This window comes from Ammospiza caudacuta, chromosome 7 (genome assembly GCF_027887145.1).
Source record: "Ammospiza caudacuta isolate bAmmCau1 chromosome 7, bAmmCau1.pri, whole genome shotgun sequence".
In the NCBI taxonomy this organism is placed as follows: Eukaryota; Metazoa; Chordata; class Aves; order Passeriformes; family Passerellidae; genus Ammospiza; species Ammospiza caudacuta.
In genome coordinates, this window is record NC_080599.1 from 42,370,619 (window position 1) to 42,396,133 (window position 25,515).

A 25,515-nucleotide genomic window follows, 5' to 3' on the forward strand; every position below is an offset into this window, starting at 1 on the left:
AAACCAGTGCATTAAATCTATTTATGGGTTATTGATATAAAGAAGCCATGTCTGGATCAGAAAGCTCTTTCAGCTCCCAATAACCTGCTGCTAGAGTGATGCCAGGGGAGCAGCACTCTGTGCTCTCACACTGCATATCCACGAGTGCCCCTGCTGGATCCAGGGTACCACAGCTTGCTAATGCTATCACTATTTAAACAGTGAAGTTCACTTAAATGGAAATTTACAGGGGCTTCAGAAGATTTTTCCCAAAGCCAAGAATCCTAGGTGCATCTCAGTGCCATCCATACACTAATTATGCCATAACACTATCCCATCCTGAAACAGAATCATTCCTGTTTTGATGACAGCCTTCAAACAACTACCAGGCCCACAATTTATTTCAATAAATTATAAACTGAATGTAGCTCTTCTTGATTTATACATTTTGTTTAAGGATATCAATCATATAGCCAGGAATTGGAGCAGCTTATTTAGAAATTCATTAAGTACAGCATAACCTGACCTAATTGGACCTGCTTTGGGCCAGAGAGACATCCAGAAACAACTTCCAGTCTCAAGCACCTGTGACTCCACCATTCAACAGTACAGGTTATCTTGATAAATATACTGTGAACCCTGGGATTTTTTTAAATGAAAAGGATGTCAAGAATGTGACATAACACTGGACTGACAAGTGCCCATTAAAAGGTCCAAAGTAACAATATTTTTGGTGGGTTTTTTTCAGCAGCATGGTTCCAGGTTACAGCATTGAAATATATTCAATCCAACATTTTTGCTTCTCAGAAAGATAGGGAACAATAAAGCAAGAGGGTTAATGAAATGTTAACAAATTCATTAAAAGTTTGGGCAATATAAAAAAATCCACGGTATTCTGAAATTATTTAGGTACCTGAAGAACACTGCAGAAGAAACAGAATGAAATTTAGAAAACTTTTCCTCTGAGGAATATTAACCAGATTAGTCAGTTCTGATTAATTGTGACCACCTTTAATCAGTACAAAACAGTGTCAGAAAGAAAACCAAGAACCATCATTCCTTAATTACCTATTGAAACAGCATCAATGACTTCCTTCAAAATACACAATTTTCAGTGCTAACCATTTAAAAGCAATGAAGCACATCTGAGTGACTGTCATCCCAGGGTCCTGTGAATAATGTGGGTTTTTAGATAGCACAAATATTCATCTCACAAGTTGTAAATACTCAGTGATTTTCACAAAGTTTGAAGATGGACTGGATTTACCAATCATATTATTTAAAAGCAGAAGTCTACATACACTGATTGAATATTCAAATGAGGCAAGGGGTTCCTTCCTCATCACAAACTACAGATGGGAGGTAGTTTTTAAATTTCCAGAATTTAAAAGGGATATTTAGATTATTAAGAGTTAAAGGTAGTCCCAGGCAAAAGAGCAGTTAAAGGCTTTTGCAATGGGTGAGGAGGGAGCTTTTCCTCAGTGGCCACCTCACGTTCCTCCCCTCTCCTTCCCGACCTCCACAGCACACCATGGTTTTGGCTGACAGATACAGACCCCTGAAAATCTCTCCTTTGGAAGCTCCAGCCCAATGAAGAGCAAAAGGTTTCACAAAGCACAAAGCAAGATCAACTCTCCAAAACAGGACCTAGAAAACACATCCATAACCAAAAAGAGAAAGCAAGTTGGAACAGCACAGTGCTGGAAGAACAAACCTTCCAGGGGAGGAGATGTAAATAACCTGGACACCTGAGAGATGCACAAGTTTCACTGGGATGAATAACCAAACCAGCTCAACAAAACCAGCAGCAGCTGCTCCCAGAAAATTCCAAAAGCCTTATTTAGGTTTGACTGCACTCAGCAAGTGAGACCACTTGGGCCCACTTAGCAAAGCCCTCGCAGAGCTTTACATTTGTTTAGGTAAAAGCTGAGGAGGTTTACATTAAACAAACACAGTACACAAATGAGACCTCCAGACAGGGTAATAGGAACTGTCACAGTAAATGATCCAAACCCCAAAGGTGTCCAAACAAATGGCATCAAGGGCTCCAGGAAGTCACAGGGAATTATAATGGAGTAACTTGCTCATGGGGCATTTTCTTCCAACCCCCCAGTTTTCTGACACAGTCAGATTTACAGTGTTAGCAAATTTGTCATGTATTCAACTTAAGGCAATAGCCTCATAAACCACACATTCAATTATTTCTGTGAAACTCAGTAAAAGCTTTTTTGATGAGAGGATTCATTTATTATGACTTCCAAAAATCTATAGCCTCCTCCAGATGCTACAGACTCAGATTTTATTTTCAGTTTAACATGTCTGGCAAGCTAAAAAACCAAAGTTCTGTATTTTGTCTCTTTACTGCTCATTTTGCCTCTCCTTCCTATTATACATTTAGTATCTCCTCGATATAAAAACGATTTCTCTGACATCACAAATGCAGAAAGTCTACCCCATGCTGTTTTCTACATTAACAGAAGCAAAGACAGGAAGAGGTGTTAGCCACTTGTAGGACAGAATTTAAAATTATAACCAAAAAAACAGCCATTTTGTTGTTTCTTACTCAGAACAAAGAAAAACTTGTTCTAATCTTTGACTCTTTCAGCATTTAATCTTTCTTTTTCTGATTGTTTAAGTGAATATAATACCAAAACTTACATCCAAAACCTCACTACAGAGGGTGAGATGACACACAAGACAAACATACTGTGGTTTTGAGTTCTGCAGAATAAAAAAACTCTAGCTGTTATATTTTGGAAATGTTAGCCTCTATTCATCTGTGCTTGAGGATCCCTCAAGATTTGCTGAATTTAAAGAACTGCAACGAAATACACTAAAAAGCCCTCATTAAGAATTCATAGGAAATTTAATTTTTTTGTCTTTTGTATTTTATTATATATTTCCACAGCAAAAATGGGTCATTAATAACACTCTGTTTACAATTGTCAGTCCATTGCAAATCATTCTGCTCCTAACTTGGGCTAAATGTGATATTCTCCATGATATACAATACTCCTACTCTAATTTTCTGCTTTCACATTATAAACTTCTTATTCTAAAGATTTAAAATCTATTTTTTATTGATGTTGAAACAAAACAAATAGACAATAGAACTCCAAATGCTTTCTACAATGGAGAGAGGGGTTTTTTTCAAAAGAAAGGAAACAAACCCCAAAACGGAACAAATATTATTCAGAAAGAGAAAAAACAAATAACTGAATGATAAAGGAAAGCATTAGTGAGACAAAGCATCCATGAAAGGACTGAAAAAGCAAAAGTGAATTTCAAACTACTTCAAAACCATAAATCCAAGTGACAAAGGAACATATTTTTACATGCAACAGTAAAGCAAAGCAGGAGAAGTGCAAAGATTTATTAGTTCCTTCTGAGAGAAGAAATACTTCTTAAAATGAAACTAACTCACAGGACTCTGCTGTATGGGAATATCCCAGTAATAACAGTAAATGTGTTGAAATCATGCTCCTCTAATAATTTTCTTTTTGCAAATAACTGATCTGGGCTAATTTTCAACAGAACTGGTAATAATGGGTACTGGCAGGTACAGACACATCAAAACATTTGCTCTGACCCTCATTCTGTGATTTTGGGAAACTGGATAAAAAGTAAGACCACTCACAGACTTCTCTTGCAATCAGTTTACAACAATAAAAAAGTAGAAAATTCCAGAATAAAAAGCAGAAGTTTTAGTAACTGGTGCTGACAAAATCATCCTGTAAGTATTAGTCAAATCCTGCAGTCAGTGTGGAGGTTTACTGAAAGCAGCTGTGTTAATTAAGACATGCAGATTGGACCCTGAGATTCCCAAGCAGAGCAATGTGCCTTCTGAACAGCTTTGTGCAACTACCAAATCTCACCTGTTCCAAGCAAGTCTGAAATGTGTATTCTAAACAAGAAATTCCATTAAACCTTCTGCAGAAATACCAATCACTTTAACCAGAAAGAGGCTTTTTACACTACACATTTACTTTGAAACCATTACTTTCAGAGGTTACAAAAATTAACTGCTATGAGTTTAAGTAATAAAAATTATTATTCTGTTTAGGTTTTTTAATTAATTGAGTAATATTTAAATAACAAAATTACTAATTGTGCCTCAGTAGTAAGAGAAGCAATCTCTACCTGTGTTATTTTTGGCAGGCTTTTCGAGGCAAAGGAATGAGTCAGCTTTTTCCTGTAGCTTATGTTATACTTGCTGGCATCTCCCCAGCTTTGCAAGTCTCAAAAGTATTTCCAAGTGCTAGACGTGAAGTTACACCCACAAAGTTTATACAGAATGACAACATTTGTCCCCATCGTGGTTAAAATTTAACCAAAAACCGTAATTGAACTACAATGAAATGTCTTCTATGCATTCTGCTTTATTTCAGCTTGCTTTCTTTACAACAAATATACTTCATGAAAAGCTGCAAAACAATAGGATTGCTAATAAAGTAAAAAAAATTAACATTTCATCAAAAAATGCCACATGAATACATTCATACAGATGATTCACTTCATCAGCAAGAGAGCACGCGCTGAAATTGTTTACAATTAGCACTCTAGATGTGGTTTCCCATTTCTCCCTACATCTTTGGTGGCTTCAGCAAATTTTTTCCTGTCACTCCTACTACATGCCTAAATGCACTAGGAAGCCTTTCAACAGTCAGATATACTTCTAAAATTCTGAGGGAAGAAAAACCCACTACATTTTGAAGAGTTCCTTAAATCTATGTTGTCACTGCCTAATTCCCCAAACAAAGTGCAACGGAAATAAAAAATTCATAACTGAATGTGTTTTCCTGGCACAGTGAAAGTAAAGAACCTGTACAGATTTCTAAGAAGCTTAAGGATCAGCAGGTACCTGAGCTGCCTCTAGCTCAGCAGGAATAAAGGAAAGCAATCTACTCTCAACAACCACTCAAAACTCATTCACATAGAAAGGGAAAGTAGCCCATGAGGTGTCTCTGCTTTGACACACATACAAGTACCTTGGTCTTAGTCATCAATGTCACAACTCTGACATTAATGCTGCTTCACCTTCTAAAAGTAAGGATTGCTTATGCTTAATACCAAAACATAGTTTATTACTCCTTAAAACGTTAATAGATAGAAAGTAGGAGAGTCAGATAAATCAAAGGCTATGCCTTGATATGAATATTGGAAAATGTTCTGAACTTGCATATTTTTACCCCTCTCCTAGTAACTTTATGTAAATTTGAATGGCAATGCTAAAATGCAAAGTTTAGGAATAAGCTACCTCATGACAATATATTTTTTGTTCCATCTTATTTTTAAAAAGTAGGCTTTTTTTTGTCATTCACTGTAACATACTAGAAAGTACTACCAGGGAAGAAATTTCAGGACACGAGAACTCAGGACACGAAAAGTCATAGAAGTACTGCCAAAAGCCTGTGGCCCCCTCACTGAAAAGCCATAATAACATGAAATATCAACAGTGTTCCAATGTCCCTAGCTGTAATCAGCCAACTGCCTAATCACTTATTCATAATAAAAAAAATAGTTATGCAAGATTCAGCTTAAAAGTTTGGAAAGCAGAAAATCCTAAAGTAAGTAAGTAACCTGCAAGTTGTCGCAGCATTTCCCCAACAGCCTGTGCTGTTCTGCTGGGGGGCAGCAACCCAGGACAGGCTAAGGAAGAGTTTATTGAAATAAAACTAGAAACTGTTCAGATACTCAACAGTATTGTAAGTAAATCCATTTTTAAGACACTCTGCTTTTAAACTCTGATGGCTCTAGATGGCTCCTAGCTTTTGTGATAAAAATTTTCTCAAGTAACGTTCACTTCCAAAATAGCCACAGCACTGGCACAGATGCTGTTCTTAAATAATTTACTTCGTTTTTCTCCTACTCACACAGTCCCAACATGACTCAATGACAGACTAAACACTTGTCAAACACATGTTTATAAGATGTGTGCAATTTTTAGTTCAACTAAATAGGTCACAGTCACAGGGTAATAAACTACAGATAACTCATACCAGCCAATTCACTATTAGTATATTCTAGAAATTTGTTCTGAAATTTGAATGTCTCAGGAGAAATGAATGCTAAGCAATTCTTTGCAGAAACTACCAATAAGAGGTAGCAGCTCTAAAAAAAGTATTTGTAAAAGCTAATGTAGGTAGGTGATGCATCCACAGAGCTCCAACATTACCATGGGGCACTACTGGGATCACAGGTGCTGCTTTTTGTTTATTCTCAGAACACAAAAGTCTCTGTTAAAAGAAACAAGAGTCTTTCACCATGAACAGAAATCTGAACTTATTAGTCCCACTGCTTGTATCATCACTGTACGAGAAAAACTTTAGGTTATTTCTTAACAAAAACTACTTATATATATACAAACCTCTGGTTGCAGTAGGCAGATGTGACTGTTCATCTGACCACAGGGAGAATGTTATTAATACACAGACAAGCCCTAACAGTGAAAATCTCTCAGATTTAGTCCTAATGAGAGGAATATACCGTGAACTTCTCACTGTTCCCACACTGAGTGCTGTCAAATCTGTGCCATATTCAGTATGCAATTCTAAAATAAAGAAAATAGCAGGCCAGCAACACAAAATCAAAAGGCCAGTTGATGAAGACCATCACCATAAAGTGCAGTCCTGGTTCCCAGCCACTGAAACACAGCCTTGCAATGCAACAGGAGAGCTGCTGAACACAGGACATAAACATACACTGAACACTGCCCCACATTTAAGGAAAAGAAAGGGCTGTGTGCCAAACTCAGATTAATCACCTAGTTTCTGGAGGCAGACTAATTCAAATCAATCAAAATAACACACAGGGAGAGACCACATCAAAGCTGTAGCAGGGCAAACCAGAGCAAGAGGGACAAAAGCCAATTTAAGTGTATCAGTTTTACCAGCTCCTATGAAATTTGCTACACCTCATAACAAAACAATTGTTACTGGTTAGATCATTGGAAGATACAAATAACAGATTGCTGAGAACTGTCAAGAGCCCATTCTTTGTCGTTCCCACCTAAATGGGCACTTCCAAGAAAAATAAAAAATTGCCAAGTCCTACCTGATTTTTCTCAATTCAATTTTTTTCTCTGTTCAGTTACTTTGTTCCAAAAGACATTACACAGATGTAAATACACATATTCAAAATTGGTACTTAGAGAAAAAAAAAATCCTGTCTGAGAAATATTCTTTTCCAACAAGTTTACAAGCAAGATGCAAAAAAACCTCCATCTGTCTAAGTTATCCATTTAAAACTAAAAGTTCTAGTTGAGAGCTGAAGCTTTATAAAAACAGATGTTCAAAATATACAATTTCTCCTTGCAAGACAGAGAATCACTTCTTGTCAGGAGATTCTTGGAAACTGAGTATGACAGGAACTGCAAGTCATCCCATCTCCAGGTACACTAAATTGCTGGTTTTACTGAAGTTACACTGTGCTTTGTTCCTCTACCAGAATACAGAATAATCAAGCCAAGTACAGCAGGAAGGCACGAAGGTAATTTTGAAAATAAAAAATAGGAGGGGGTTATATATGTACAATTATTATACAGACATTTACAAGGAAACTAAATTTTGGAAAATAAATGTCCCTCTCCCCCCATTATTTTGATGGAATTTATTTTCTTCTTAAAGCAATACTAAAAAGTACCTACATTACAATGTCTCTTGGAAAAGACATGAAATAAAAACAATTTTAAACCAGGGAGCAGGAGTAAAAACAAAAATGGCCATCCTGGAAAAAGCAGAAAATTAAGTGTGGTGAATTCTGCTTTTCATTCAAAAAACCTCTTCTGATTACCAGTAGAGAATATGAAGTCATGCTGCATATGAAGGACTTGAATTTTTCATTAAACCTGTGAAAGGCAGAGCAGACCACTTCACTTACTTTCAGCACAGATTCAAGCACTGGATCTTAAGAGAGCAAAGAGCTCTCACCTGTGTAATAACCTCACATATATAAAGGTCCATAGAGCATAAGGTCAAGTCACTAATGGGTGATTTTCCTTTAAATATGAACCATCATCTGAAACATTTCAACAGACACAGAGTTGGGATTTTTCACACTTTTATTTTATTGTTTGTACACAAAGTTTAAGATGTCTTTATCTGTCATTCTTACCTTCACATGCCAAAAGAGAAGGTCAGAGTCTAAATGGGCAAGCTATGAAACCACCAGACTTTACATCGGACAGAAATTCCTAACTTCTGCTTCCTCAGATGGCAAAAATTACAGTAAATTAACAGAGCTGAAAGAAATGACACTCAGGAAATAACACACCAGCAACCCTGGGAGGCTTAAGAGCTGCATCCATTTATAGCAGAATGCCTGAAGAGATCATTATATTATCTATGTTGATCTTCTGTATCTCACAGAACATCTGAAACGTTTTGTCGCCCAGCCTATAATAAGCTCTGTAATTAGGCTACAGTGTTCTAACACAGAAAAACCCCAAGCTGCTCTATATGCAGCAGACCACCACAAAGGCCAAGTCATATGCAGCAGAGGGGAACTAATTATTGGCAAAATTAGGCTTCATGATCCCACCAAGCAGTTTTCACACTGTTGCTGCATATGAATTCCTCTGCAGCGCTCTTGTGACCAATTTTATTTAGAGCACTTGAACAAAGCCAAGCAACCAAACATTTATGAAAGACAGCTTCCCATGCTGCTTCAAGCAGCTACTGCAAAACATATACAACTGCTTTGAGCACTATAAAACATATACAACTCTGAGACATTTAAATCCAGTTTATTTAGTACCCAACTCAAGATAAATTAGAGGCAGTTTATACTGTCTTAGAGTATCCCATAGAGAGGATTAGGGATGAAGACTTCTAACTGGGGTAAGTAATATTTTAAAGTTCAAAAATAGGAAGCTGACATTCCAGTTCTAAACTGAAAAGAAAAAGGAATTCTTTTTAATTCTTAACAAAATCCAGAAGTGACTATTAGAAAAACTAAACCCAGAAAGGAGAGCCTTACACTTAACCCAGGTTTAGCTTTGTTTAAAGGTAAAACCAAATGTCCAAAAGATACAGAACATAGTAACACTAATAGGAAAGATACTGGTGACATTTTAACCCTTAATACTAAATTCTAGCAAGACCAGGGGAAAAATACAGGGAGCAGCAGCAGGAATACTTCTTCAGTGCAAACAAAGTAATCCTCAGAAAAGCTTACACAAACACACAGTACTTGTAGCACAATGTAAGGAACTTGTTTTGTGAACCTAATAACCTCTGCTGTCTGTGTGCATTCTGATGTACTTCTCTGTCAGCCCATGTCAGTGCCTACTTCTCTGTTTCTGTTTGGGATCCTTCTGCTTTCCAGCTCACCAGGGCTCCTTCTTTTGGTTGTTTTGGCTGAAGTCCCAGAGAAATAACAACGCCCTTGAGCTGAGTGTCAGAGAGTTCAAGAATCAACAGGTGCCCAAGGGAATCTTCAACCTGGCTCTTTAGCACAGCCTCTGATAATGCACGACTTTTTTTCCCCAAGCAGGAACATGGAATTGAGATACAGACAGGCTGAGTGAAAAGCAAGAGTAAACAATCTCTTTGAGACAAGAACTTCCTTGTGTTTTTGGTTTCTCCCCCTTTTGCTGCAGGAGTGCCCCTGAACTTTGGTTGATGACATCCAAATGGGATTTGCTTAGCTTTCTACTTGTTAGCCTGGGTGCCTCACAGAAGATTTCCTCATCAAGTACTGACTTTGGATTTTACTTCCAACATCATAGAAGTAAAGGAATCAACATTTAAAATCAGATGAAGAAAACGAAGTGAAATTAGAGAAAGCAGAAATTGTGTTCTTCCCATTTACCTAACACTGGGGGCCAAAGGAAGGCAGAAGAGCCCTTACCAAAATCATCACTACTTCACTACTGTCCTCATGAACTGTGAATCAAATTCTTCAAGTTTGGTTTTCCTTAGAAATCAAAAAAAAGTTTTGCTCGGAGTTGAACGACATATTTAGTCAACATAGAGTGCTGAACTAAAGGATTCCTTTAGTTTTTCATCTCAGCTAAAAAAAAACCCAAGACCTTTTGGTTGAATTAAAACAAACCCTCCCCAATTCCTGAATCTGTATCTGACTACTGAACTTAAGGTATTACAAAAACCCAACCAAAAAAAAAAAAAAGAAAGAAAAATCCACCACCACATGTGGATCAAAAATGCTACATTTCTCTTAAATCATGAGACTCTCCTCAAGTTCTTCTGAAGTGCTAAAAACCCTTGCCTAACAGAGATAGTTGATTCTCTCACACCCCAGGAACTCCTTTTCTTCACTCTTCTCTTCCTTCATTGTTTTGTTTCTACCTCCTTGTTAGATTAGCAGGATTTGACTTTCACTCCCACTCCCTTTTTTATACAAGGGCTGCTTTGAATAAGAATGAGCCAATGTCCTGTTAATGACAGATCCTTAGGGCATCTCCTTCACTTACAGTCTCCTCAACATTATTTTTTTTCTTCTACCACTTACCATTTCCTTCTCATAGACATACCTCTCATTCATCTTCTACCTAGTTTCAAAAATATCTTCCTCAAGTACCTCTTGCATTCCTAATTTTCCATCCTTTCTTACTTTCCCTATGCCTTTTTTAAGCCTGCACATTTGGGTCATTACCTCTTTCCTCTCTATATTCTACTTCTAGATCATCTAGTAATCACTAATAAAATTAAGTATTTAAAGATGTTCTCATAGCTTTAAAAACTTCATTCTGCTTTCTGCTCATTCTGGAGTCTCAGAAGAGACTTATTTGTTCTGACCATTTTACATGGCATTTCTCTCATTTAACCCAACCTGCTGCCATTTATTGTAATCCACACAATTTACAAATCCCCCAAAAGCACATCCAACAGATCTAATGATTGTATTGGGAACTTCACAACCTGAACAGAATGCACAAGGCTACTCCTCACCTTCCAGTAAGCACTTGAATTTTCAAAGAGCTCATGCCATGTCACTACAAACTACTATGACAAAAGATGTTTTAACTCCAACACCCAACACTTCTGGGTTTTTCTGGTTGAAGCCACTGATGACAGACACTCCCTTCTGCTCACTGGTGTCTCACTCTTGCTCATACCTTGACTTGTTGCAAAATAAAGATTGCATTCATTTTAACATGTAGTTTCAAGTGTTGGGAGTTTGTACTGGTTTTTTACAATAAGTTACAGTTGAAACTATATCCATACCAAATTTTGGAAATCTAATTTTCTTCATAATAAATTTCTGATATTTTGGACTGCTCCAAAGGTCATTCACTTGGAAAAGAGAAAAAAAAAAAACAAGGAGGAAATCAAATGCTTTACAGTTGAAAGGAAGACCATTCACTTTTTAATTAAGTTTGTTGTAGATTACACTTCTAAACCTTAAGAAATTGGATTAATAGTTTCTTTATTTACTAATCCTATGAAGAGTCTTAAAACACCTACGACTATTTTGCTTGGTTTTATTGGTTTCCTCCTACTTGTCTGCACATTGAACCTTGTGGCAAAATGATGAGAGGTTTTTCCAGGATGAGTGTTTGCTGGATGTTTTGTTTGTACTTAATGGTCTCTGGATAGCACCAAATCTAAATAAAGTTATGGCTTTAATCATCTGACTCAATCCTGAACAACCACCAACAGAAGAGCAACAATCCTAATTTTAAATTAAAAGCACATGAAAATTTGGAAAAGTTGTTTTATCTTCCCTTTCTTCCACAGGATCCTACATCCTCAAAACCCATGTGTGTACACACAGGTCTTCTAAAAACACTACCCTTCATAACACTTCTTACACAATGAAGCCAAGAGGAAACTAAACACAATATGAAACATGCTTTAGAGGACAAGAAAGAAATTTAAAAGTCCTGAAGACAATCACAGCAGAGCAGGGTTTGCTCAACTCAGGATCACATTTGCTTGGAGATGAGGCTGTAAGAGACCAGAAACAGTCTGCACATAACAGCCTGTTTGTCCCAGCCATGAGACACCCCCAAATTTGAAATAAAGCTACCAGCTGTCTTAGCAAGATGCCATGTCACTGTTATGTGGGGTTGATCTATGAAGTCATTTTCTTAGAATACTTACCACTAAATCCCAGTTATTTTGTTCAAGCAACGTTATAGCTTCATCAATATTTTCAATACCAGTACATGCCTAAAAATAAAAAGAAGCAGTAAAGAGAATTAAAAGCATTGATCAAAATCAGGGTATTAATACTTATAATTCAGTTAATTTCAGCAGGATGACAGGATGACAGTATAGGTTTTCCCTTTCTGTTACAAAAGGGTAATCCAGAAATCAGACTTCAAGTTTTAAACATCAAACATTTAGATAAAATTCCCTGTTCCAACAGAGGACTCTTCTGTAACCTTGAGCAAGCCACCTAGGGAAGCAAGACCAATAAGTTATTTGTAAAATTAGGACAACAGTGCTGTCCCATAAAGGTGTTTTACCTTCAAAACTATGAAGCACTCATACTAACTTTAAAAGGGAGCACAAAAAACCTTGAAGTTCTATCCCTGTGTTCTGGCTTTACCTAGTTCAAGAAATCTAACACAATAGCATTTTTAAGGTTAACCCTCATAAAACCATATTTTGAACTGAGCTTAATTGCAAACACAAGAGCACCTCTACTCAGCAAAAGCTGAGATGCAGCAACCTGCTGCCTTTTTTGATACCCAAACCTTTTCAACTATTCAACTTCAGCAGGCAGAGCATTGCTGTTCATTCTGCCACATATTTGCCACTATTCACATTGAAACATATCAGATATATTTTACCAAAAGAGAAAAAAGGAAACAGATAAGTCTCTTTCTGGAATTTATCTTTCATCCTAACTGTATTCAAACACACAAGAGGAATTCAGAATTTTACAAGATCTGAAACATGATCATGTTCTTTCTGCTTTACCACATAGTTATATAAATCTTTGCATCCAAAAAATAAAAAAACAAACCTTTTAACAGTAATAACACAGAGCTAGATAGCAGCAGCAAACAATCAGTTTTCCTGATTCCCTTTATGTTGTAAGAGAAGAAGGAGGCTAAGCAGACACTTTTTTCCTACCAAGACATAAAGAGCCATCAGGTCATTTATTTCCCATGTTCTTTTTTTCCAATTTACAAGCATGAAAACATAAAAAGAAGAAATCATGAAGAAATTCAAGGCCAATTCTCTCTTCCTAAATTCAACCCTGAAAAATTCCACACTTACAAAGCACTACATGCAGTATGTCAACACAAAATGGACCAGTCTGAAGGACCACAAGATGAAATTATGGAGAATTTTGCCTGCAGAGGGGAGGCAGAACTTTTACTGCTGCCCAGTGCTCTCATCACCACATTGATCCTCTCTGCAACAAAACAAAATTTCTTCCACTTCAGAGCATGCTGTGTTAATGCTGAATTTCACCCACTTCACATTGGGAGTGCTAAAAAAATAGCACTTTGCTCCTCAGAAGCATCATTTAGCCTTCTTTTCCATTATTTCTTGCAGTTATTTCTGAAGTTAAAAATGGAACAAAACTTCAACACAATCCCCAGCAATTGCTTGTACATTTATATACACTTAAGCCAGGTAGGTTTGCAGAGTAGAGGGCTTGAGCTTGTCATTTCTGAAATCACAGCATGGTTCACACTCCCATCAACCTGCCACTGGAACTGATGCCAACAGATCTGCTGCAAAAAATCCTGCCTTGAGACAAAGCTCTGCAGAAGTCTGAGATTCTGTTTACATCCCAGTAAAATACACTTAATCTGGTCATTACAGAATTAATTACTATTTCTCATTTGTCAGCTCTGCAAAATCTGCATGACCTTTTGAAGAACTACCTTGTGTTCCAACCTACAATAAGAACTTGCCCAACAATGTGTTGTTTTCACCCTGGGCTGTGCAGAAGCTGAGATGGTACCTACAGTACAGGATTTAACAGTGGTTTTAGTTGTCCCCTCTTTTTATCAATCCCACAGCTCTGCTGACTTGCCACTGTCCTCTCTTAGCCCATACTAACTGCAAATCAATTCAGCTCACTTTGGTGTACTCTCATTTTGAGATAAACTAAACAAAATTAGCTTATCCTTCTGCCAGAGCACACAGTGAAAGGAGTTAACTCATCCCAGTGAGGGCAGAGTAATTAAACAGCTAATTCACCTGGTGTCTGCACCCTTCCTGAATCATCTTTCTGGTGACTTACAATGTAAAACAGAAGCTGCTCTTGGTCACTCAGCCAGGCAGAGTCACTGGGTAACAAGAACAGACAGGTGTAAACACCAGCTGAAAATAAAGATCATCAGAATTCTTAATAGCCAAGACAAGCATTTTTGGTTAAATCTTTGCACCATTTTTACAGTCCTTTCTAATATTTGATTTTGAGGAGTTCTTAAACAAAGATTTCACTTTCCAGATGGATCATTTTTGCCAGTTGTCAATGAAACAGAAAACAAACATTTCAGAATGGACCAGGAAAGAATGAGTGCTACTTATCAATGTAACCATAAAAGAGACACTCCCAGATCTTCAACACACTGATTAATGTCAGAGTAGCAGCAAATTAAGATTATTTAGAATCTTATTATATTGCACTATTTCAACATTCAAACACTACATACTACAACATACAAATCCTTGTATCAAGTCAAAAGCCATCAGTGAGACCAAAAATCCCCAGCAACCAAAAACTGAAGACGCTTCCTTGTACCTGCATCATGTCATGCAAGCTAAACTAAAGAAAATCATCTGGTTTGCATGTCTTTGATTTTCCCTAAGAAATTAAGCACACAAGACAAGCAGTCCCTCAATGGCAAGCCTGACGTGACGTCAAAGGCTCTGTGGTGACAGATCAGTCCCAGAACAACCTGGCTGCTGCTGCCTTTGTTTCCTTTAGGGAAAGCACACAGGAAACCAGCAGGTTCTGTGAGCAACAGAATTAACAAAGTCTGGTTCCTCATGGGTTTGCCTCTCATCCCTAATTGCAAGGGCCGATTTCAGCTTTTCCTGTGGCTGGAATATTTAAAAGAGCTTCTTCTAATGGACTACTTCCCTTATTACCTGGCTGTATTTTCATTATATTTGGAATAGCTTCATTAGTACAAGTCCAAGGGACACCTGGCACCTTAGGGCTCTATGCCTCACTTATCTAGAAAGGCACACTAAAATTCACAGGGTTTAATTATTTACAGTACTTAAAGATGTTTTCCTCATGTTTATTCCTTTTATTCTACCCAAGCAAGAAACAAACAAACAAAAAAATTAATGGGAAAAAGGAAGTTAAATTTGTTCAGAAACAGAAGTGAAAAAACTCTTAAAAATATAGCACAGCAGATGAGTCCTAAAGATGCAAAAATGCATCTCTGAGCAAGTAAAGAGAGGGGCTGAGGAGTCTTTTTTATTATTCACAGATTTTTATTCAGCTTTATTTTCATGAGAGACCTGCTTAACAGAAGGCATTAAATATTTTAAAAGAAAATTCCTACATGAACACTACTAAATCTTGTTTCAGTGAACAACCAGCACATCCTCTAAGTCATCAAAAGATGAAAGGAACAAACCACCACAGAAAAGGTAAAACCTTGAAGGCTCACTGATTTGTAAACCTTTACACATCAGAAAGAAACCAAAGAATTTTTTTGGAGGACAAAGGAGAAGAAAAGGTAGAACAAGTTCCTCCTCCTCCCTGCATTTCCTGTAGATCTAGGATATCATTTTCAGCCTTCACAGCAGCTCCAGAGACTCTGCAGTCACTTCTGTGCTTTTCCAGACCACACAAGAGGAACATGAATGCGAAGATGAGAAAACTTTTGTTGTGTGCTGAATACATAATCAGATTCTGAAGATAAAGTTACTGAATGTTAAAACAACTTTCTTAGCATCCTCCTTTTCCAGGGCAGGTAAAAGTTTCCACCAGGCAGATTGAAATTTTCACATCATAAAATTTCAGAGTGCTCTCCAAATTTTTTTCCAGGTAGCTTCAAATCCCCAGAGCAATGGACACCTTACCCTTGGAATGTCTCACAGGTAAACATTAGGGTGCTATCCTTGCACAGTAACATTAACCTCAATAAAAGAAGCAAAGAAGTTAGTGAGGAATCAATTCAATAGGAACAAGTTGTGAGGGCAGACAGACTCCAAGGCATTTGAGACAGAGCTAGAAGCTGCTTCCAAGAAAGCTGTAATGCAGGATGAAAGACTGGCTCTTCTAAATCCCTTGCAGGGTGGTCTGACTCCAGCAGCTGTAACAGCTGGATGTGGGGCTTGAGACCCCAACAGCCCACGCTCCAGCCCACCTCCACAGCCCAGGGAGCAGCTGCCTTCCCCATCTGGCAGCAGCTGCCCCCCAGCACCTACTGCAGGATGCAGGATCCATGGCACAGCTGCAAGGGCCAACTGCTGCTGCCAGCACAGAGCTGGGCTGCTCCTGCAGGGCTGCTCCTGCAGCAGGGCTGGAGAGCAGCAGGGCTGTTCCTGCAGGGCTGGAGAGCAGCAGGGCTGTTCCTGCAGGGCTGGAGAGCAGCAGCAGTTGCTGACACTCACACACAGCCTCACATGCTGTCCCCCTGCACAGGAGCTGGCAGCACATGGCATTGGGCAGCAAGGCAGGATGTCTCTCCCCTGGGGCACCATTCCCCTCCTGGCCAAGGCAAAATGCAGCAGGCAAAGCATCCAAAAGGCCACAGCAATACCTGGATAGAGGACTAAGTCTCAATGTTCTTTTTGAACAATTCCATACTTTCTTTGGATACCAACAATAGTTGTATTCTCTCCAAAAAGGGACCATCTAACCCAAACTAGGCCTAGAACATTTTGTACAAGTTCAGGCCCATCAAAACCAGGGCTGTAATTCACAGACAGCTGTGAATTGCCCTGGGTACCACTCTCTCCTTTAACAGATGAAAAATAAAATAATCTGTAGCTCAGTCCATCATTTCAATGTTTAGCCAAATGCTACAATGCCCAAAGAAACAACTGCATGAAGGCACCAAAAAGATTCAACAGCATTGCCTAGGAAGAAAAGGCAATCCTTTCACCCTCTGGGATCTCCTACAAAAGCTCAGGAAGTCAGCATTAACACACCTGCAAGTGCACAGACAACACCCTAGGAAGTGCTTACTCTTGAAAGCACCAAATAAATTTTTATCACCAGATAGAGCAGGGCAACTAGAGTTAACTCTATTCCATAAAGATATATGAGGTTTTCAAGAAATGCTGCCAAAGAACATAAATTGTCAAAAATCAATTCACTATCCCTTGGGTAACTTACTCTTCAAAAATTGAGAGAGACTAAGAGTATGGAAAACTCTTTGAATCCAGGCCACAAACCTGCTCAGGACAGCTGAATTACCCAGATCAGCAGCTTAAAAACAACAAACCACTCAGAGCTGTTCTGAGCAGCATTTGAACTACAGCAAAGGATACTTCCCATCTCCTTGCATATTTCCTGTGTAAAAGAACCAAGATTTATCTTGCTGCTTTACTCACCTCTTCAATTACAACCAGGCAGTTCACAGACACACTTCACCTCCCTGCCAGGTTTTGCATATCTCCAAAGACAGGGAGTCTACAGCCTCTCTGGGCACTTTGTTCCAGTGCTTTACCACCTTCACTGAGAATTGTTTTTCCTTATATTTAATTATAATTTCCCAAGCTGTAACCCATATCCACTGCCTCTCACCCTCAGACTCCAACTGCAAGAGAAATTTGATTCTGTATTGTCTGTTATCACCCACTGTACAACTGAGACAGGAACTAGATCCTCCTGCAGCCTCCTCTCCCAGGCTACACAAAGCCAGCTCCCTCAACATCACCTTTCACACAAAAGTGCTCCAGCCTCCTCCCTCCCCAGGGAACCCTTCACTGGACTTGCTCTGCTCTGTCAGTGCAGTGACTGACAGTGAACCCAGCACTCCTGGCAGCAGTGCTCTCACCTGAACAATGAGAAAGAATGGACTCCCTCAGGCTCCTGGAACACTTGTACAGCCCACTAAGTGGCTGCTACTGCTTCTAGAAAAATCCTTAAGTTCCCTTTCCAAGCATTCCTAACAAAAATCAGGTTTCTGGATGCAAGATTTTTAAACAAACCAATCCTTGAGTTTCCTCTTTCTAGAGTCAAGCATAGGACTTTGCTTCTTTTTCCCATCCATTATGAGCTCAGTAATCAAGGATAATTACCAAGTCTATAAAGAACCAAGGCTAGCTCCAGATCATATCAGCTAGAAATCCACTCAAACCCAGAAAGATTTAGGACACTAATTCACCCCTGACATGTTAATAAGTCAGAAAATTTTCTTTAAATTCACACATACACTGTTGCAATGGTGATTACTTCAAAGCTACTGAAACAAAGTGTAACACTTCTTCCCCCAAAAGAGGTAAAGTTGAGCCAATATGCCTAGCCAAGCAAGTAAAGGCTTTAGTACCATAATATCAAATTTAAGAGGCCTGTGGGACTCCCTTCTGGGCTATCAAGAGATGCAGCACATTCAGACACTCAGAACTTAGATTTTTTGGTACTTCAGTTCTTCTCATCCCAGAGTCCCACCAGTACCAGGATCACCTCCACAGACTTCAGCAGCTCCACCCCTCTGTGGCATCCCTGCTCCTTCTAATCCTGCAACAACCCCAGCAGTGTATCGAGACTGTTCTTAATATGAGTCATCCGTGGTTATTATATTAACTTTTACTTCTGTTTCAGACAAGCACTTAAAAAACAACATCCAGGCATATCGACCAAAAATCAGACTGAAAGGTCACCTACTGCAAGCATCTAACTGAAGAGATAAGAATGCTTCTCTAGTTTTTGTCATACTCAGAAGACCATCTGGTAAAAATTAAGCAGATTCACCAGCTGTTCATTTAGCAAAAACAAGCTAATTCACTTACCAGCATCAGAAATCAAGAAAGGGTTTTAGGCAAATATGCCAGAATAAAGTTTGCCCAACGCATTTCAACTCCCACACCCAACTATTTACAAACTCCATCATTCTCCTATTTGAGCATCCCCTTAAGCAAAGTGAGGTAGGGAGGGAAGAGGGGAGAAGGAAAAATATTACTTATGAAGGTCACAGAAGACATTTCAACCTGTAGCTACCAAGCAGACAGGAGTGAACTTTGCCCACACTCTGAGATGACTGCAAGCCTTCCAAACAAAGCAAGCTGGGGACAAAGTCTAAACTGGTAGCATGAAGCTCTAACCACTTCTCAGCAGAACTAACTAACCCAGCACCACACTAACCACGTTCAAATGGATTCCAGCAGACTGTCAACTCTCCCACGACTCTGGAGCAAATTCTGATTCCAGAATACCACGAAGGCAGATCCCTAGGAAGCCCATGAGCTGAGCCAAGACATGAACCCAAGCCTCCCAAGCCCCATGCTAACACTCCAGTGTTTAAGCCACACACGTTACATACAAAGAGCAGTGGTCAAACTGAATTAAAACACAAACCAAAAGGCAGTACCCATTAATTAGTACCCTACGCTACCAAACCCATTTGTCATTCCTGAGGACTGAAGACAGTCTTAACCCAACAGCTACACACATGTTTTAGTTAGGATTATCCCAAAGTTTCTGTGTTTGTTTAATACTTTTATTAAGTATATCCATGAAAGCAAAACCCCAAGGTTTCCTGAATCACTTTGCCCTTACAGTATCACATAAGAAAAACTGATAGAAAAAAGAAAATAATTGCATGGGTCAAACAAATGCTTGCTGCACATATGCACTCATCTCCTTTCTCCTCATTATCTCAAAAGCAGCAGAATTTTTTAAAAAACTCAACAATAAATAAAAGCCACTTTCTAGATAAGCACACAAAGGAAGAGTACTGATCCATACAAAAGAATATTTTAGTCAGCATTTCACAAACACTCTTTTTAATTTTTTGTGAAGAACAGCACAGCAAGGAACAGACATACTCTTCAAAACCTGGAAAAGGCACTGGCATGGTTTAACTCCAGCCAGCAGCCAAGCCCATGGAACTGCTCACTCACTGCCCCAGTAGTGGGACCAGGTAGAGATTCTGAAGGATAAAAGCTGGAAAATTCACAGTTTGAGATAAAGACAGCTTAATAGGGAAAGCAAAAGCCATCCACACAAGCCAAGCAACACAAAGAAATAATTCCCTGTTTCCCATGGGCAGGCAGGTGTTCAGCCACCTCCAGGACAATGAGGTCCCACCATGTGTAGTGGTTACTTGGGAAGACAAACATCAATGCTCTGAAGATCCTCTCTTTCTCTTTCTTCCCCCACTTCACACACCAAGCACAATGTCATATGGTCTGGAAAATCCCTTTGGTCAGTTTGGGTGCCCTGTCCCAGCTGTGTCTCCTCCCAACTTCCTGTGCACCCCCAACCCCTTCCCAGTGTAGCAGAACAAGAAGCAGAAAAAGCCTTGGCTCTGTGCAAACTGCTCAGCAATAACAAAAACATCTCCTTATTATCAACTCTGTGTTCAGCACAAATCCAGAGCACAGCCCCAAAACAGCCACTGGGAAGAAAATTAACTCTACCCCAGCCAAAACCAACAGGCATCCAGAGCAGAGAAACAGCAGCACATTCAAACTCCAAGCACAGATCCTACCAATAACACAGGCCAACAAGGGCAGAAAAGAAAAAAAAAAAAAAAAAAAAAAAACAAGAAACAGCTTTCTAAAGACATTAATATTATATAAGCTTTTAAAAGCATCAGGACATCAGGACAAGAAAGCCTGACAGGAAGTCAGTGGGACCAAAGGAAGAAAACAGTAAAGAAGTATTCAAAGAAGGTAAGGGCATATCAGAAAAGCTACATGAATTGTGTGCACTGATACCCACTACTGGGGAATCTCGAGACCATCCTTACACAGCTGATCTGTACAGAAAACACTCTCATCCTAAAATGTCAGCAGAGACACACAGAGCAAACCACTAGATTTGTGAGAGTCCCCAAAACTCTAAAGGAACTTATATTTAAGTTTTTCACAGCAGACTCCTCTTTAAATCAGTTTGATTAAAGGTGAAATCAACACCATGTTCCCGGTGTTGTGGTGCAAACCAGAAGGGGTTAATATTTCTACAGTTCAAATTTGACTTCTGCACTAATAAGAAACAGCAGAAATTCCAATAAACTACATAGAATAGGCTTAGTATGTACATATAAACAACACACTGAGGAAAAGTGAACACAGCATCTACAGAGCAAACTCACACATCACAAAACTACTCAAATGTCTCTCAAGAACTCAGCCAGCTGAAGAACACAAGACTAACTCAAGCTGGCACAGCTTGTTTCCAAAGTTTTACAACAAACTCATCAAGCTTTACAGCAACATCATCAAGCTTTCAAAATGCTGACTTCCAGAAACTAGGATGAGGTAAATCCATTCATATCCTGTTTCTTTCAGCTCTTTCCTAAGGACCAGCCACTGCTGTAGAAAAGACATTAGGTCAGCTGGGTCTTCGATCTGAGCTGATATGGCACCTTTGATATTTGCTCACACAAACAACCTGACCTTTAGAAAATAAAAAAAAAATTATAGAAGTGACTCAGTTTCAGTGTTCTTGTCTTTACAAATCGTTTTCTGCAATAGTTAAAAATGAAACTTATATAAAATAACCCAAGGGCTAACGTATTCTGTTCTAGTTTCAAAATGTCTCTTAAGAACTTCAGCTTTAATGAATTATCTTTTGAAAGCATTAACTACTGCTGTGGAACAAAGACCTGCTCAACCAGTCAGACATAGAGGACCAGCAGATGACTATTTCAATAGACCAAACAACATGTCATGCATACATGAGGGCTTTGATTTCCTCTTTGAGCAGTTTCTTTTTACAATTGCACATTAACTAGTCAACTCTAAAAAATGGGCTTAATTAGTAGGTATCAATCCAGTCAGTAAGTATGTCATTTCCTTTCATCCAAATATAATGAGGGACGAGTAAAATGTTAGGTACTTCCCCAGGCCTTTTATTCTAGTTCCTACAGTAGTTAAAGGAGAGCACCCATCTAATGGCTGCCCCACATATGCACAGATTTATTCAATGACTAGAAAAATGTGAGATCCTGTCAAAGATATGCCAGGTAGTTCCTTGAAAAAGCTACCTTGTACTTCTAGTATGGAAGTGTGTGAAAACTAGGCTTGCAATGGTAACTGAATCATAAGAACTGCCCAAATACACAGGAAAACTCCACCCTTTCAGGCTTTCCAGCTCCAACACAATATTCCCAAGATGGGAGACTCTCAAGGCCCCTTAAGACATGTAGGAAATGGCTCAAATGCTCATCCTCTCCCACAGCTCCTTCCACACAGAAATATGAACTCAGTGAGTGTAAACTGTACTGTAATTGACCCTTGCTTACCAAGATATATTAGCCATGTGGTATTTTCAATATGACAAATAATTTTCACAGTATCTTTCAATGAAAGCCCATTTCTAGCCTTTGGGAGTACATATAATTAATAATTTCAATATTATAATTAGTACTGGTTGTCATGGCATTTGAAAAAGGATTCTATAGCTACCACCTCTCAATCTGTTTCAGTGACCTACTAACCCAAATACCTATATGAATGGGCTGATGGAAATGGTGATATGATTACTATGATGTCAAGAGTCTTTTCAAGGTAATTGAATGAAAAAACCAGAATAAACCTCTTTCTAAAGACAAATTGGTGCTCCAGTGGTAAATTATTCAGGTTCCTACAGCAGGAGCATAATGCACACAAATCAGTCAAAGTAGCCTCTTTCTTTTCTATAAATGTCAGTTAGTATTGCTAATTAACTATCTGCCCTTACATCAGAGAAATTAACTGGCTTTTCCATGAAGAGCTATCATTGAGAATATCCAAGTTATGTTTCTAAAAGGACACCACTCTTACTCCAACTTCTCATTTCTGGCTCTGGAACTCACTTCACCTTCAGTTTAAAGGCCAGTAAATCAAATTAGCCTTGTTCTGATGAACCTGAACTTTGGGATGACAACTGAGCCTAAACATATCTAAAGAAATGAAACTCCAAAAACCCACAAGGAATAAATTGATAGAAGTGATGGCAGAAGTGAACTAGTAGCAGACAGTGAAAATGGCAATAACCAAGCTAGAACACACTAAGCATGCAGTATGTTTTTATCATGTCTCTTGTCCCTTAAGGCCATTCACAGCAAACAAAACCAATTGTGTTCCAAACCAAGAGGTCCAGCTACCAGTTCCAAAGGTGTTACTGACTGGGTAATATAAAATTATAATGTGATCAAATCCAACAAGGATTAAAAGGAATTCTAATCAAAATGCAAATTAAGAGGCCTTAAAAGTATGAACTTCAACTTCCTACAGTGTCCTAAAGGCCTCTTTTTTTACACTGAAAAACAGTCCTCTTATCTATTTTAAATTTTAACCTAAGATACAGTAACCTATATCCATTAAAACAGGTCAGGGGAAGCAGTGCAGAGCACCTGGGCACCTGACTGTGAGAAACCCAGCAGAGCCCACTTTCAACTAAAGACACCCAGCAGGAGGTATGGTTAAACAAACCTGTCTATCCCAAACCCTGATTTCCAACCTCTAGAGTTCTGCATTTCCTTCCAGCTACTGTGGAGAGATCTGCAGAGCTCAGTTCAGCACCCACTGCACTCCACATTCTACAGAGAGGTTTTGGTTTGAGTAAGACTGAGTGTAAGCTCAGACAGATCTGAACAGATGTACACCCAGGTATAGAGGGAGACCTTCTGATGAAAATGTAGGCCTCCAAGAACTTTGAATCTTTGGAAAGCATCTTCCAGCTTATGTTTAAACTTTGACTGGAACTCTCTTCAGCAACAACCTTTTGTTGAGGGCCTTGTTCCAAATTCCCAAACACTCCACTGCAAGCCTGCAAAGAAAGCAAAAACAGCTCTTTCTGCCCCAGCACCTTAAGACAAAACATGTCTTTTTCTTTCAGAAATCAATATTAAGGACATCCACTTTGAGATTTGTTCAGAACCCACAGTGAGTGGTTTATCCTTACAGAAATGTTTGAAACACTTTCCAGCCCCCACCCTAAGTCACAGTCCAGGGCCAGAATCAAGGGTACTGACTTGAAGCTATTCCTGTATCTGCCCACCTTTTCCACCCATCAAATCTTTATACTGGCAATAAATTAAAATGACAGAAAACCTGAGCCACCATGCCAACAAGCACAGAGGAAAGCAAAGCTCACTTAGCACCCTTTAAAAAAATACAAATATCAATTCTACACACTGACAGTGTTGGACAGTGAAAACTGCTCACAACTGAGATACTCTTCTACAGGGCTGAAGCAGACAGGAACAGAAAAAAACCAAACCAAACAAAAAACTTTATCTTGTCAGTTATTTAACAGCACTGTGTTAAACTCCAGGTGAAGAGATTCTTCAGTTTCTTTAATTTTTGCCATTCCAGAAGGAAACAAGTTGATTAATTCACAATTAAATCTTCAAAAACAGGCAAAACCAAAAAGTAACAAACTGATGTATCACTGTCATGGTCAATTTTATAATTTAAAACACAATCATTTAGCATGCTTTCTCACTTTGCTGCAACTGATGGCAATGAGGCTCTTCCTTCCCAATTCCCCCTTGCTCCTCCCACAAACCTGTTTTTATGAAAGAGATTGACACAAAGTTGAAGTTCGAAAAAAAAAAAAGACATTCTTATACACAAGTGTGTGAATGACACAGAAGTAGTCTATTATCCAGTTTTTTAAAAATTTGGAAAAGGTAAAAAGAAGCACATACCTTGGTTTCACAATGAACATAGATGAGAGAGGGAAGAAGAAAACTACTAGAAATCCATTGTCCCAATGAAAGCAAGGATTTTTGAGTTCTGTCATTTCACTCTGAAATCCTCCCACCCTGACCAAATCCTGACCATTATTTGGTCAATGAAAAATGTGAATACTTTGAAAAATCTCCTCCTGAAGCTCCAAAGTGCCAGATATTCTTGTAATACACGGACACACAGGAGCTGGCAACCCCACAACACTGCAACCCTCAGGCTCACTCCACATTTAGGATTGTTGTGAGGACAAGCACACAGCATGAATAAAGTGGTCTTATAGGTAGACATAACTTATAAGGACCAAAAGATGTTTTTGTTAATTTTAGTTCCAATCCTAAGTGAAGCTGTAAAAACAAAAGCAAAAGTGTAAAAAAGCTAGTGTGCAAAAACATCAGTATCTGACACTTCTGCTAATACTCAAAGGTAAACTTTGGGATTGAAGACCAATCTATGTCAATTAAATGAAGCTCTGTGTAACTAAATTTTACAACTTAAAAAGAAAAAAAAATCTCTTTTCTTTATAGTGAAAAGCAGACCCCAAACTACAAGAAATCATGAGTGTATTTGTACTGTGTGAGCAGCTGGGTATCCCACTGAAGATGGAAGCACTTTGCAGTTAAACACAACAAACAGAACAGTTGTTAAAAAATAGGTATAAATTATATGCCCTTATTTCCCCCAGTATGTGAAGTATGCTACAGCATCACTTACCAATTCACATGCAGCTACCTTTCTGAAAAATTTATGCCACTAAAACAAGTTGTTGTGCCTTTTCCTACGGAGTTTTCCT

The 25,515-nt window shown here is 38.7% G+C and overlaps 1 protein-coding gene across 2 annotated transcripts in view; it reads right to left on the reverse strand.

The window, feature by feature from the left end:
• FAF1 (Fas associated factor 1) overlaps nucleotides 1-25,515 on the reverse strand; it is a 148,065-nt gene that overhangs the window by 115,381 nt on the left and 7,169 nt on the right. For both annotated transcript variants that reach the window (XM_058808121.1, XM_058808120.1), the window contains exon 2: nucleotides 12,045-12,113. Coding sequence is in view for 1 of the 2 variants with exons in the window: in XM_058808120.1 (XP_058664103.1) it covers nucleotides 12,045-12,113 (69 nt within the window). In the remaining variant the exon portion in view is untranslated. The remainder of the gene's footprint in view (nucleotides 1-12,044; nucleotides 12,114-25,515) is intronic.